A 14,755-nucleotide genomic window follows, 5' to 3' on the forward strand; every position below is an offset into this window, starting at 1 on the left:
ACAGTGATAACATTTTTTATGATTATTAGATTTGGCTGAATTTATCATCTTGTTTTTTTTTTTTTTTCCTTATTTTGTTCTTCCCTTTTTCTTCTTTTTCTGTCCTTGGATTTTTTTTTCTTGCTTTAAAAAAGACTTTTTATTGATGTAATTCATGTACTATTTAATTAACTCATCATTTTGTAGTGTAGCATTCAATGGGATTTTTTTTTTTTTTTTAGTTGTATATTCATTTCTCTCTAAACCCCAGCCCTAGGAAACAGTTTACTTTTGATCTGTATAGATTTTCTTATTCTGGATATTTGAGATAAATGGAGTCATACAATATGTGGTGTTTTGTGATTGGCTGTTTTCACTTATTGTAATATTTTCAAGGTTCACCCATCTTGTAGCATATTTTAGGTGCTGTTATACCACTTTATGTATAAAGCCTTTCAATAGTTTACTTTTATTTCTTTTTTCTCAACCTTTGTGTTATTGTTATAAATTTTACTTGTACATGTGTTATAAACTCTGTAGCATATGGAATTTATTTTGTTTTTAAAAAGCAATTATCCTTTAAAGATATATAAGAAAAAATCTTATATATTTATTTAAGTAGTTACTACTTCTGGTGCTCTTGATTCCTGTGATAGAGGCATAGTTCCATCTGGCATCATTTTCCTTTGCATGAAGGAAAAGATACTGTTTTAACATTTATTGTAATGCAGGTCTTCAGTTTATGTATGTTCAAGAAAGTGTTTATTTCTCTTCCATTATTGAGAAATATTTATTCTGGGTATAGAATTCTAGGTTTACAGGTTTTTTAAAAATTTTCTTTCAGCACTTTAAAAAATGTGGCTCCACTGTCTTCTTGCTTACATTATTTCCAAGGAGGCATCTGCTGTTGTTATTCTCTTTCTTTTCTGGTGGTTGGTATTTGTTTTTTGGGGGGCTGTTTTTAATTATTATTTTTTTAAAGATCTTATTTTTTTATGAGAGACACAGAGAGGCAGAGACACAGCAGAAGGAGAAGCAGGCTCCCTGGGGGGAGCCTCATGCAGGACTCAATCCCAGGACACCAGGATCATGACCTGAACCAAAGGCCGATGCTCAACTACGGAGCCACCCTAGTGCCCTTGGCTGTTTTTTAAAATTTTTCCCTTTATGAAATTATTTGACTTTTTTATGCTTTGGGTTCATATATCTTCTTGCAATTTGTAGCTTTATGGTTTTCATCAGATTTGGAAAAATTCTGACCAAGTATTTTTTTTTTTTCTTTTACCCTTATATCCCTTTCTGTCCTCTCCAATTACATCATTAGTTGACTTCAATTAAATGTCTATTTGTCTGCTTAAACTTGCACCATAGTTCACTGATCCTCTAATTTTTTTGAATAGTTTCTATTGCTTTATCTTAAAGTTCACTAATGTTTTTTTGTTCATTTCATTCCCAGGTTTTCATCTCTTGAATTTCAATTTGAGTCTTTTTTTCTAGAATTTCATTTTGGGTCCTTTTTTATGTCTTCCATATTTCTACCTAAAGTTTTGAACATCTGAATTATAAGTATGATAATTGTTTTAATATTCTTTTCTGATAATTCTTAATATCTAGGTCAGTTTTTTGATCTACTGGGCTTTTTTCAAACCCTTTTATTATGGGTTATTTTTCTCATTCTTTGTATGCATGATAATGTTTGATTGTATACCAGAAGTTGTGAATATCACTTTTTACTTTGTTGGATGTTGGATACTACTACTACTACTGCTACTACTACTACTACTACTACTACTACTACTACTTCTTCTTCTTCTTCTGTGGGGGGGATGCATAATATTCTTTTTTTTTTTTCATAATATTCTTAAAAATAGTTTTGAGCTTTGTTTTGGGATGCAGTTAAGTAATTTAGACATATGTTGACCTTATGGGAATTGTTTTCAGGGCTTTTTAGGCAGCACCAAAGCAGTGTGTAGTCCTTGGCTAAGTATTTCTGCTACTGAGATAAAACCTTTTCAAGTACTTGACCTAATGTCCTTGAATTGTGAAGTTTTCCACAATTTTCTGGCTGGTGGGAATAAGTACTATTTCTGTTTCTTTATGAGCACCGAATATTGTTTCCTCTAATTCTTTTGGTTGTTTTCTCCTTGGACGGGTATTTTCCTTGCATGGATTTGCATGTCAGTACTACACTGAATACTCAAGAGAGTTCTTCTTCAGATCTGGACAGTTCCCTCCCTCTGTGCATTTCTTTCCTCTCTGGTACTCTATCCTATGACCTAGAACTCCTGCTTTCTCTCCAGACTCTAAGCTTTATGTCTTTAACTCAGATTCAGCCTTCATTCCACTCCACACTGCAGTGTAAATTCAGGAATATATATAAGCAGAGAGCTCACCTCATTTGGTTCTAATTTCTCAGATTGCTGTTCTTTGTTACCTTGTGTCTTGAATGTGATTATGTCATATGTTTTGAGTGGTTTGGGGGTAAACCCATCTTAACTGGAAACGTTTTAATTTTTTAAAAATAGACTTGTTTTAAGCAGTTTTAGGTTCACAACAAAATGGAACACAAAGTACAGAGTTTTCTTTTTTCTTTTTTTTTTTTAAAGATTTTATTTATTTATTCATGAGAGACAAAGAGAGAGCGGGGTGGGGGGGCAGAGACACAGGCAGAGGGAGAAGCAGGCTCCATGCAGGGAGCTCGACATGGGACTTGATCCTGGCTCTCCAGGATCACACCATGGGCTGAAGGCGGTGCTAAACCGCTGAGCCACACGGACTGCTCTACAGAGAATTTTCTATAAGTCCTTCCCCTACATATGTAAAACCTCTCCTGCTTTCAGCATCCCACACCAGAGTGATCCATTTGTTATAATCAGTGAACATACATTGAGAGATCATTATCACCCCTATTCCATAGGGTTCACTCTTGATGTTGTACCTTCTATGGGTTTTGACAAACTTATAATGACATGTATACCACCCCCCATTATAGTATCATATGGAATAGTTTCATTGCCCTAAAAATCTTCTGTGCTCCCCTTATTTATCTCTCTCTCTTCCCTAACCCTTGGCAACCAGCGATCTTTTTACTGTCTTCATAATTTTGCCTTTTCCAGAATGTCATATACTTGGAATCCTGTACTATGTATAGTCTTTTCATTTCACTGGCATTTCACTTAGTAACATGCATTTAAGGTCTTCTTGTGGCTTGATAGCATATTTCCCTTTAGTGCTGAATAATATTCCGTTGTCTGGATGTACTGCAGTCTGTTTATCCATTCATTTATTGAAAGACATCTTGGTTGCTTTCAAAATGTGGCGATTATGAATAAACTGCTATAAACTTCCATGTGCAGGTTTTTGTGTGGGCATAAATTTTCAACTCATTTGGATAAATACCAAGGAGCACGCTTGCTGGATTATATGGTAAGAGTCTGTTTAGTTCTGTGAGAAACTGCCAAACTGTCTTCCATAGAGGCTGGACTGTTTTGCATTCTCAGTAGCAATCTGTCATTCTACATCCTTACTGGCATTTGGAGGTGTTAGTATTTAGGATCTTGGCAATTCTAGAAGGTATGTAGTGGTATCTCATTGTTTTTATTTGCACTTTCCTAATGACATAATGTGGGCATCTTTTCATACATTTATTTGCCATCTTTAGTGAGGTGTCAGTTCAGATCTTGACCCATTTTTTTAATTGGGTTGTTTGTTTCTTATTGTTGAGTTTTAAGAGTTTTTTTTTTTTTAATATATTTTGGATAATAGTCTTTATCAGATGTGTCTTTTGGAAATATTGTATTGTCTTCATGGCTTGCTTTCTCATGCCTTTGACATTGTCTTCTGCAGAGTAAAAATTTTACTTTTAATGAAGTCCATCTCATCAATTATTTCTTTCACGGATTATTCCTTTGGTGTTGTATCTAAAAAGTCATTACCAAACTCAGAGTCACCTAGGTTTTCTTCTAGGAGTTTTACTCTTGTGTTTTTGACATTTAGGTCTGTGATCCAGCTTGAGTTAATTCTTGTGAAGATTTGAAGACCTATGTCTTGATTCATTTTTTTGCATGTGGTTGTCTAGTTGTTCTAGCACCATTTATTGAAAAGACTCTTTGCTCCATTGTATTACCTTTGCTTATTTGTCAAAGATCAGTTTACTGTATTTATGTGGGTTTATTTCTGGGTTCTCTTTAATGTTCCATTGATTTATTTTTCTGTTCTTTCACCAGTACCACACTGTCTTGATTGCTGTAACTTTATAGTGAATTTTGAAGTCGGAACTATAAGTCCTCTGGCTTTGTTCTTCAATATTTTGTGGCTATTCTGAGTCTTCTACCTCTCTCTGTAAGCTTTAAATTCACTTGTCAATAACCACAAACACCTTATTGGGGTTTTGATTGGGATTGTGTTGAATCTTTAGATCAAGCAAGGAAGAATTGACATTATAACAAAATTTATTTTTCTATCCATGAACATGGAACACTTCTCCATTTATTTAGTTTTTAAAATTTTTTTTCTTCAGCTTTTTAGTTTATCTTGTGTTCATCTTATATATACGGTATTAGATTTATACCTAATTTTCATTTTTGAGGTACTAATGTAAATAGTATTGTTTTTAATGTCAAATTCCACTTGTTCATTGCTGGCATATAAATGATTGACTTTTGTATGTTAACCTTGTATCCTGTAACTTTGCTTATTAGTTTCAGATTTTGTTGTTGTTATTGTTGAATCTTTGGGGTTTTCTACCTAGATGATCATGTCATCTGCATACCTTTATTTATTTTTCTTATTGCATAAGCTAGAAATTCTGGTACAGTGTTGTAAGGGGCTGGTGAAAGGGGACATCCTTGCCTCGTTCCTCATTTTAGTGGGGGAAGTTTCATTAATTATGTTAGATGCCTAAATTTGTCAGTGTAGCGTGTATCTCCATGTGACAGATTATGTATTGTTTATTGTCAGATTCTCTTCCTCTAGAATGTTAGTCCTTTAAAGAGATCATCGTGTCTATTTATTATCACTGTTGAGCTTCCATTGCCTAGCAGAACTTATCAATTAGCAGTAAATACTGATAAATAAAGTATAAATAAGTGAATAATTAAGGCCTTTACTTCCTAAATTTGAATGGTGATCATAAGATAAGAATACAGAAAGAAATTCCCAAAAATTATTGTGACAATAATTTTAAGACTTTAATATGATTAGATGACTAGAAGAAAGAAATTTAAAGATGATTGGTATTGCTCAGGTTTCTAGCTTAGGGACTCTTCATTCAACACACTCTATTTAGACAATATCATTTGCTCACATGGTTTCAGTTTACCATGCTGTTGACCCCCAGATCTCTATTTAGTCTGACTCCTTTGCTTTTCTTTTTTTTTTTTTTTTTAAGATTTTATTTATTTATTCTTAGAGACCGAGAGAGAGAGAAAGAGAGAGAGAGAGAGAGGCAGAGGGAGAAGCAGGCTCCATGCAGGGAGCCTGATGCCGGATCTCCAGGATCACACCCCAGGCCGCAGGCGGTGCCAAACCGCTGCGCCACCAGGGCTGCCCTGACTCTTGCTTTTCAAAATCAGATACCTACTGGACATCTCCACTGAGATATATCATAAATATATCAATTCAGCATAACCAAAACAAACTCAGAATTTTTCTACCCAAACTTACTCCTTCTTTCTGTATTCTCTATCAAAGAAGAGAAGTACTATCATCAAGCTAGAATGCCAAGTGCCACATTTGGTATCTAAGACTTTCTCCTTCTCTCCATCTAATACATGACAGAATTTTGTTAACCCTCCTTCCTAAATTCTTAAATCCATCCAATTCTCTGTAACCACTGCCTTATCTTAGTTAAGACCATCAACATCATGGCAGGTTGCTTCCATTCTGTTTTCTTGCTTTCTTTTCTCATTCATTCTTTATACCTTAGTCAGAGGAATTTTGTAGTTAAAAAAAGAAAAATTTGAAGAAGCAGATATAGAAAATCTGAAGTTTAGAGAGTTGGAGTGATTTGTCCAAGATGACAGAGCCAAGAAGTGGTGGAGCTGGGTGGCAAATTCTGAGTGACTATAGCCTGTAATGACTGACTAGAACTCACTTTCTCAAGCTATTTCCAGTAATGTCAATGAGTACTTGAGTTGTTTGTAGAGCATTCTCACATTTTTCATCTCTAATAACTTTTTGAGGTGGAGATTGTAATGACTTATACTTGTCAGATGAGAAAATTGAGAAGGGGAAGATAGGTAACTTTCTCAAGGATAAGCTGCTGTTAAGTGGTGGAGTCAATGCTAGAAATTGGTTTCTGACTCCCAAACTCATACCTTTAATCCTGGAATTCGCTAATGTTTGCAGATATATAGTATACTTTTTTGGGCTTGATTGTGATTTGATTTGGTCCCAGCACTGTGATCAAGTGTGGTTCAACTTACTCGAATTCTCAGTGCTTCAATTTCTTCATCTATAAAGTGGAGATAATATTTACTGTATAGGTTATAGATGGACGCAAAGCATTTATTAGTGTCTGACACTAATAAAGTGTTATTGAGATATAGTAAGAGTTTGCTATTATTAATACTAGCCAGACTTCTTAATTTCTGTTACTTCAGGCTCTTTGTTACCAAGTAATGAATAGCTTTCCGCATTACTGTATATTCCTTTTTTACTCTATTTCCCTAAGCATTATATACCTGTGTTTCCAACATGCCTTTGCTTTAGCTATTCCTTTATTTGAAGTGCCTCATTTTCTTTTCTCTGCTATTTAAAGTTTTCTTAAGGTTTCCACATTCTCTGAAATATTTTTCTAATTATTTTAGCTGTGTTAATCTTTTCATTCGTGAACTCTTAGAGAATTTCTGTAATTGTACTTGATTTATTTCTGAGTTTTACTTTCCCTGTTTTTCAAGTTTATTATGGTGATGAGCATGTAACATTTGCTCAGTAAATGTTTATAACTGCTTGATTATAGTATTTGGCACACATTATTCAAGAAGTTTTATGTGTCAGTATCAGGCACCCATCAGTACTTGGGCCATGAAGATAGGTAAGACCTAGTCCCTACCCTCATTACTCTCAAGTAGTTCATAATATAGTTGATAAATTATAGCTTATATTTATGTAGCACAGCAGTTCTTAACCTCTCTTCTGCTTTCACATCATTCATAATATGTGCAAGTCACTTTTATCATTAATATCTCATTAGACACATTCACTAGGGGAGCATTTCCCTCCGGCATTGAGGTTTCCTTACTTTTAATATTTAAAAAATTTTAAAAGCCCTTCCTCATGTCCTCTCTTATTTAAGTGTCCTAACAAACAGATGAGGTAGGAATTAATGTAGCTATAAATGGAAAGAAAATTGAGATCTGTAGACAGGGATGTTACATTCCTACCCTTAGTGAAGAAACTTAGTCTCAAAGAGCTTTTTTAGACTCAGATGGAAAGTTAACAATAGAGTTGGGACTTAGATTACCTAAATACTGAAGTTGAGATTAGCAATTGAATAAGAAGCACCTGGTGCTAAGTATTTATTGACTTATATTTCTTATTTTAAACTTTGGAAAAAAAAAATAAATAAACTTTGTATTATAGGAATCTTTACACAATTACAAAAAAAGAGAGTATGATGGATCTCCATATACCTAGCAACCAATTTTAACAATTATCAGCATTTTGCTAATGCTATTTTATATATATATATACACACACACACACACACACACAAAGCTACATTTCTTGAGTATTTTAAAGCAAATTCTACATTTGATATTCTACCTATAAATATTTTCAAGATGAGCCCTGACTTTAAATTTTATTGAATATAGCTATGAAAAGTACATTAATATTTTTAAAATACCTTAATTCTCTTCATGGTGCATTATTCCATTAGAAATATAGTGGTGTTCAACAGATTTTTCAAATACATCTATATCTGTGGAAATATAAAGTTTTAGGTTGCTATTTCTTAAAGTATAGAAGTAATTCAATTCTAGAATACTTTATTGATATAAAATTATGTGACTTGGAGGGGGAAATTTAGCTAAAGGAGACAATTAGCTGATTATGTGTTTCCTATGAGTACTATTTTTAGAAAATAGGTGCTTTTAGGAGCATCTCTTTTAAACACATTTAAGAAATTTTTGTTAAAATATATGTATTTTCTAGTAGGTTTCTCTTTTCTTCTACCATTCTTTTTCTTTTTTCAGATTCTTTTCTTTTTCTTTTTTATTCCTTCTCTTCTCCAAAATCTAACCCTAACAGCAGTATACTAGACATTATTTACCTCCCTTGTAGAATTCTGCTACTTCATTTATCACCTCTTTTTATCTGTACTCTTTGTCTCCTCTGTCCTGTCAGCCTACAGGCCTTCAAATCTACCTTATTAAAAGCCACAAAAACAAAACAAACTTCCCTTGATTTTATGTACCAGCTGCCTGTCTGATTGCTTTTACTGACACTTTGTTGGCCTCAGGGAAAAGCCGAGCTTCTTAGTATGGATAGAAGGTTCTTTTCCCTTTATCTCCTAGGTATCTTTCCATCCTTGCTACTTATTCCAAATACTATTGATGTTAATTCAGAATAGCAATTGTAATAAACTAAACAGTCACAAAATTGTTATATTAGCACTGTAATTAATACACAATACATATCATACCAGGATTTAGAACCAGAACTCATTCATTCTTGCTCAGTTCAGTTCAATAAAATTCACCAAACATTTAAATTTCTCCTGTGAAAATAAATAAATAAATAGGTAAGTAAGTAAGTAAGTTTCTACTGTGTGACAGGTGCTGTTTTAGATTTAAAGACTCTGAAATCCACTTGCAATTGAATGTGACATCAGAAGCAATTACAGAAATGCCATGTACCTAAATATATAACAGTTTCTGTTATCAATGAAGTCAACTTTTGTAGTATGACAATGTTAAGATTTATTTGTAATTTTCTCTGCCAAATGATTATGGTCAAACTATGGTCAAATCGTTATCTAATTGTATTTTTAAATTTATCTTTTAGGGACAGTATGGAAATTACCAGCAGTGAAGAAGTACTTACATTCCAATAGCCAGTATCTATTAGCAGCCATATTGTCACCTCAGCACTGTGGACACCTCTGTGTGAAGAGATCCTTCCATTCCATCTAGTTTTTGGAAAAACTTTGTGGATAAGTGGCTGTTTCATCAGTAAGCAGCCTTTGTGGCTTAGTTGTAAAGGCTTTAGTAGCTAAAAAATACTCTTGATTTCACATTTCTACTCTAGATGGCAACATTGGACAGAAAATACAATGACATAACCAATTTGCAATGATTTGGGAACTGTGTTTCAAATGGACTGTTACAGACTGAAAGGTGTGAACAGCTTTGTATGTTTATGAAGGTTAAGGGAATTTAATACTTTTCCACAGATTCTTTTGTAAGGGGAAGAGGGAAATGTACACTTTTTACAGCAGCAATATTTTGTATATTATGTTTATTTCATGTGGTGAATATGCAAGGCGGTACACTACGCATTGGACAGAATCAGAAATCCTCTGTTAATGTGGATTGGAGTTTGGTGGATGCTTGATTGTGTTGGTCTCAAAATGGTGTACTATAGAAGATAAAGGTGAGGGAGAAGACAAAGCACACCATATGTCCACTATTATGTTCTTTAGAGGAAATTCAGATCCCTTTTATCTATTAGATAATCAAGGGCACTGTGATAGTTTTGAGTAAAAAGACATTTTTTAAAAGCTTTCCAGTTTTGTGGATTAAAACCTTTTTATAAAGATCATTTATAATACAGTTTTAAAATGTGAGGCAATAAGAATGACTTCATGTGGGATCTGAAAAATCTTGGTAGCAGTTTCATATAAATGAAGTGGTAATTCTTCTAAAATAGCAATAACTGAAAATGGAAATGTTAATTTTACTTTAAGTAATCAGGGAACTTAGAAATATCAAAGCATTTTTTAAATGGTATCAAGAAGAGTCAACATTGATCCAGTAATTTTATTTTTTAACATTAGAAGGATAATTGGTTTATATAATAGAATAGTTCAGGAGACTTTACAAATCTTTATTTCAGCTTTCTTCACTGGAAATAATGCCATTTATAAAGGGACACTTTTAAGTTTTTCCCTTTTTATGTTGGTTAATATAACAAATGTTTAGGAAAATGCTTATTGATGAGGTTTATTCTGATCTGTATTAAAAGCATATAGAGGTTGCATTCTAGATCACTTTATTAGTGTGGCGTATTTAATCATATTCAAGACTGTCCGGTGCCTGATTATTTTAGCTAAATTCAGGGATATTGCATTGGGCAGGAAATCATGCATTGAGAAGTTTATAACCACAATTATTTAAGCATAATCTGAAAACATCTAGCCTAAAGGTAAGTTGTTATTTTCATCACAGTTGCCTATGCCCAGGGAATAAGATGTATTCTTTATAATTGAATTGTTTTTTCCCCACTTCTAACTGGAAACAAAGCAGAAGGGGTGCCATAAATTTGAATAAGCAAAATGTACTGTTTCAACATACTGTAATCAAAAGGAGGAATTTTAATATGTTTCTGTGTGTGTATGAGAGAGAGTATGTGTGTTTTAAGGTCTGAATAGAGTTTTTTTCAACTTGGTCAGTAGAAAATGGACATCAAATTTGAACAGATAAAGCATGGACAGCCTTATTGTGATTGAAAATGCTTATAGGTTCTGTGCCAATTTTCCACCACTGTGTACTTTGTTGCTATTTAAAACTGTATCAACTCTAACGGAAGAATAAATTATTTGTGATTTTAATTTTCTCATTTGTTTCTTTAAATTAGATCTCTTTGACTCTCTTGTTTTGTCTGGAGACTTTGCTGTGGGTTTTTTATATAAGTTAGTCTGGTGTAAGCAGACTATATTTGTATTCTAGGACTTTATCAAAATTCTCTTGCCATGCCCAAGTTAATTAGAATTAACTGTTCAGTAATCAGCATGTTGTGTGGGCTGTTTGTTATAGAATTCTTTTCTGAAAATGAAGTCCATGAGGCTATAATCAAGATGACTGAATTAGATAAATGAGTTGAGGAGACAAAATTGTACTGAACCCAACCTGGTGTAGATATGTTATCTCATTTGAAATAAGCTCAACTGACATTAAGAAATAATTTGTCTTGCCAACCCATCTTCTGTTGTCTTATTCTCCTTTTAATGGAAACTAAAATTGCAATTTTAATAAGCAGAATTTCCTCCAGGACTTTCTTTCTAGAGACTAGTGCATTTGCAAGGTTTAATTGTTTTATAACAGTCCTATTTCGTAAAAGTTTTTAATTGGTGGTGACAAAAATTACCTTACTCCTTTGATACCTAGTAGGAAGACTAGCTGTACCAGGAGCTTTTTTCCAAATCTGACATTCCCATATAGACTAAATTCCCCAAAACTGAAGTTCTTATTTTATCAAAATGTATTACAATGAATAAATATCATGCCATCATATAAAATTCCAGAAGCAAAACATTACTAAAAAAGAGTGTGGTGATTATTGATCAACATTTTTGAATACTTAACTAGTTCAGTTGTTTAAGAAATATGTTAGCATTATTCTATAGACTTGTGGTGGCACATTGCTTTTGGTATGTTTCTGTTTTTATTTTTTTTAGTGGAATATTCAAACAGATGCCCAAGTAGAGAGGATGTTCTAATCAGCCCCATGGTCCATTAACCTAACTTAGATAACTGGTTCACTTAGGAAGCCATGGCTAATCTTGTGTTGTCTATATACCAACCCACAAATGGAAGCAAACACTACATCCTTGAAATATTTCGTTAAGTACCTCTAAATAAGTACAGTTGACTACGTGGGTTTGAACTGCATGGGTCCACTTATATGCGGATATTTTTTCAATGAATACAGTGCCATGCTATAAATCTATTTTCTTCTTTATGATTTTCTTACTAACGTTTTCTTTTCTCTAGCTTACTTTATTGTAAGAATACAGAATATAATACATATACAAAATATAATCAGCTGTTTATGGTATTGGTAACAGTAGGCTATTAAGTTTTTGATGAGTAAAAAGTTCCACGTAGATTTTTGACTATGTTAGGGACTTCGTGCCCCTAACTCCTTTGTTGTTCAAGGGTCAACTGTACTCTTTAAAAAACACTTTGGGGGCAGCCTGGGTGGCTCAGCGGTTTAGTGCCACCTGCAGCCCAGGGTGTGATCCTGGAGACCCTCCCTGCATGGAGCCTGCTTCTCCCTCTGCCTTGTGTCTCTGTCTCTCTCTCTTTCTCTGTCTCTCATGAATAAATAAAATCTTTAAAAAAAAAAAAAAAAACTTTAGTACCAGCACTCTTCCTGCTCTTGAAATTTTGTAATTTCACTATTAGTGATTAGAAACCAAAATTTGTATGAATAAATTACCACTTTTTTTTCACTTAAAAAATCATTCTTGAATAATTAAGACCATTGCAAAAATAGATTGCACAAAAAGTGAACATGCTCCATAATTTCATCTCTTAAAGGTAACAGTTGTTAAAAGGTTTGATGCATTTCTTTCAACTTGATTTTACACATATAAGCCAACATCTATTACTGTTTTTGTCTCTTTGAACAAAAATGGAATCAGATACAAGTCATACTATTTTGTAACTTCCTTTTTTTTTAATGTTAGAAATATCTTGAATACTCCCTATTTTGTGTTGTCCCTAATTTTTTACTATTAGGAAAATAAAACATTCGTAAGTGATCCTGCAAGGATTTGGGGGTTATTTTTGTGTGTGTGCTTGGTGAGATATTTCTATACAGTAAATTTTGAATGTTAGGTGTAAGGCTATGTATTAAAAGATGTCCCCCTAAAAAATAAATTCTCGCCAGCGCCAGATTATTAGCCTTGTTAATTTTTACAGTTGTAGTAGGCTTTAAAAAGTGCTCTTAGGATTTAATTTGAAATACATTTGTTGGGGATCCCTGGGTGGCACAGTGGTTTAGCGCCTGCCTTTGGACCAGGGCACGATCCTGGAGACCCGAGATCGAATCCCACGTTGGGCTCCTGGTGCATGGAGCCTGCTTTTCCCTCTGCCTGTGTCTCTGCCTCTCTCTCTCTCTCTCTCTCTCTCTCTCTCTTTCTCTCTCTCTCTGTGTGACTATCATAAATAAATAAAAATTTTAAAAAATAGATTAAAAAAAAATACATTTGTAACTTTGAACATCTTTTCAAATGCTTAAAGGCACTTTATTCTTTGCTGCAAAATACCTCTTAATGTCCTTTGTTCATTTTTCTGTTGGGATGTTTTTTGTGTAAGAAAGAGAAAATAATATAAATACATATGCACAAATATTATATATAGTTCTCTATGCAAATATTAATTCTATGTCTTCTATATATTGCACATCTCTTCAGATGTGCAATATGTTAACTTAGGTTATGATGTCTTTTACTGTATTAAGGTTTTAAGATTTTACATATTCATAATCCTAGCTTCTTGCAACCTCCCTAACTTGCCAATTTATAAAAAAGTATTTTGCTTCCATTTTTCTAAAATTGATTGTACATGGACAGTTTAGAGCATTTACCTTTTTCCTATGTGGATAACTGGTTGTTTCAATGTTATTTATTGAATAAACCAACTAATTTGAGATGTCACCATATTCTGTTTATTTAAAACACAAATTATAATTAAGGCATGTTTAATTTAATGCCATTTCAGTGACTGGTTAGATTCACTTAAGTACAGTTTTGTTGGCATAAAGTTGTGGATTCTTTCCCCCTAAGCAAGCTGTTTTTTATTGGTGAAGAGTTAACTGCAAGGGTTTAAATAATGACTGGCTTCTTAACAGAGAATTACTAAAATGTGATTTTTACAGAATAAGTAGAACCTCTTGCTTGTTGGAAGTTTTCAAGTTCTTTAATTTTTCTTGTACCTTGGCAGTTAATTACCTCCATAGATGTCCCAAAGTATTTCAGTTTGATTATTATAAAAAAGTAAGAAATCAATATACATTTTTTTATTTTTAAAACTCCAAGTCTCAGAAATAGACACTGCAATATAATTTTCATTAATTCAGTAAAGACCTATAAATAGGGTAATCATATAATTTATTGCTTAATCTGGGAAACTTGATAATGAAAGGAGGATACTATACACAAGCATACATATATGTATGTATGTGCACATGGGCATAAATGTATGTGTGTGGATTTTATACTTGTACATATGTGGAATTGTACATATATAGATATATATACATAAATATCTTATTTTGTCTTTTTCCTGATAGAGGTCCATAGTTTAAGAAGTTCAATATGCAAGTGATACATTTGTTTTGGCTATAATCTTTAACTGTGGTAACATATTGAGAGATTTTTCATGAAACAGTACATTAAAAATATTTAATGTTAAAATAGATGAATAAAAAGTCCTAAATATTTTGAGACACTTTTGTCATTTTGGTCTGTATTAGGGAATACTGGTTATTCCCTAATATTCTGTTTCCTTTTAAAAAAAAAATACCCAAGTTCTGGGTGGGCACATAATTGTGTACCTAATGCCTACATTTAACAGCATCCTGTGCAACTAGACATGGTCAGTGACTAAGTTCAGCCAGTGGGATGTGAGTTGGAGTGATGCATGCAGCTTCTAGATCACAGCCTTAAAAATGTACTCCATTTTCTTTTTTCCATTTCCCAAGGGCTGGAACATGACATATCAGTGGGAAGATTTAACCTTACAGAAGAGAAAAATATCTTAGAGAATGGCAATGCATCTAGATAGAATCAAAATTCCCCCGAATGGCCTCCTGAAGCCCATTCTGT

General features: G+C 33.2%; 1 protein-coding gene across 4 annotated transcripts in view; it reads left to right on the forward strand.

The window, feature by feature from the left end:
* SS18 (SS18 subunit of BAF chromatin remodeling complex) overlaps positions 1-10,753 on the forward strand; it is an 80,745-nt gene extending 69,992 nt beyond the window's left edge. For all 4 annotated transcript variants that reach the window (XM_038543623.1, XM_038543626.1, XM_038543624.1 and 1 more), the window contains one exon: positions 8,989-10,753. In XM_038543623.1, the coding sequence (XP_038399551.1) occupies positions 8,989-9,015 (27 nt within the window). In that variant the 3' untranslated portion in view covers positions 9,016-10,753. The remainder of the gene's footprint in view (positions 1-8,988) is intronic.
* The last annotated feature ends 4,002 nt before the right edge of the window (positions 10,754-14,755 follow it).

This window comes from Canis lupus, chromosome 7 (genome assembly GCF_011100685.1).
Source record: "Canis lupus familiaris isolate Mischka breed German Shepherd chromosome 7, alternate assembly UU_Cfam_GSD_1.0, whole genome shotgun sequence".
In the NCBI taxonomy this organism is placed as follows: Eukaryota; Metazoa; Chordata; class Mammalia; order Carnivora; family Canidae; genus Canis; species Canis lupus.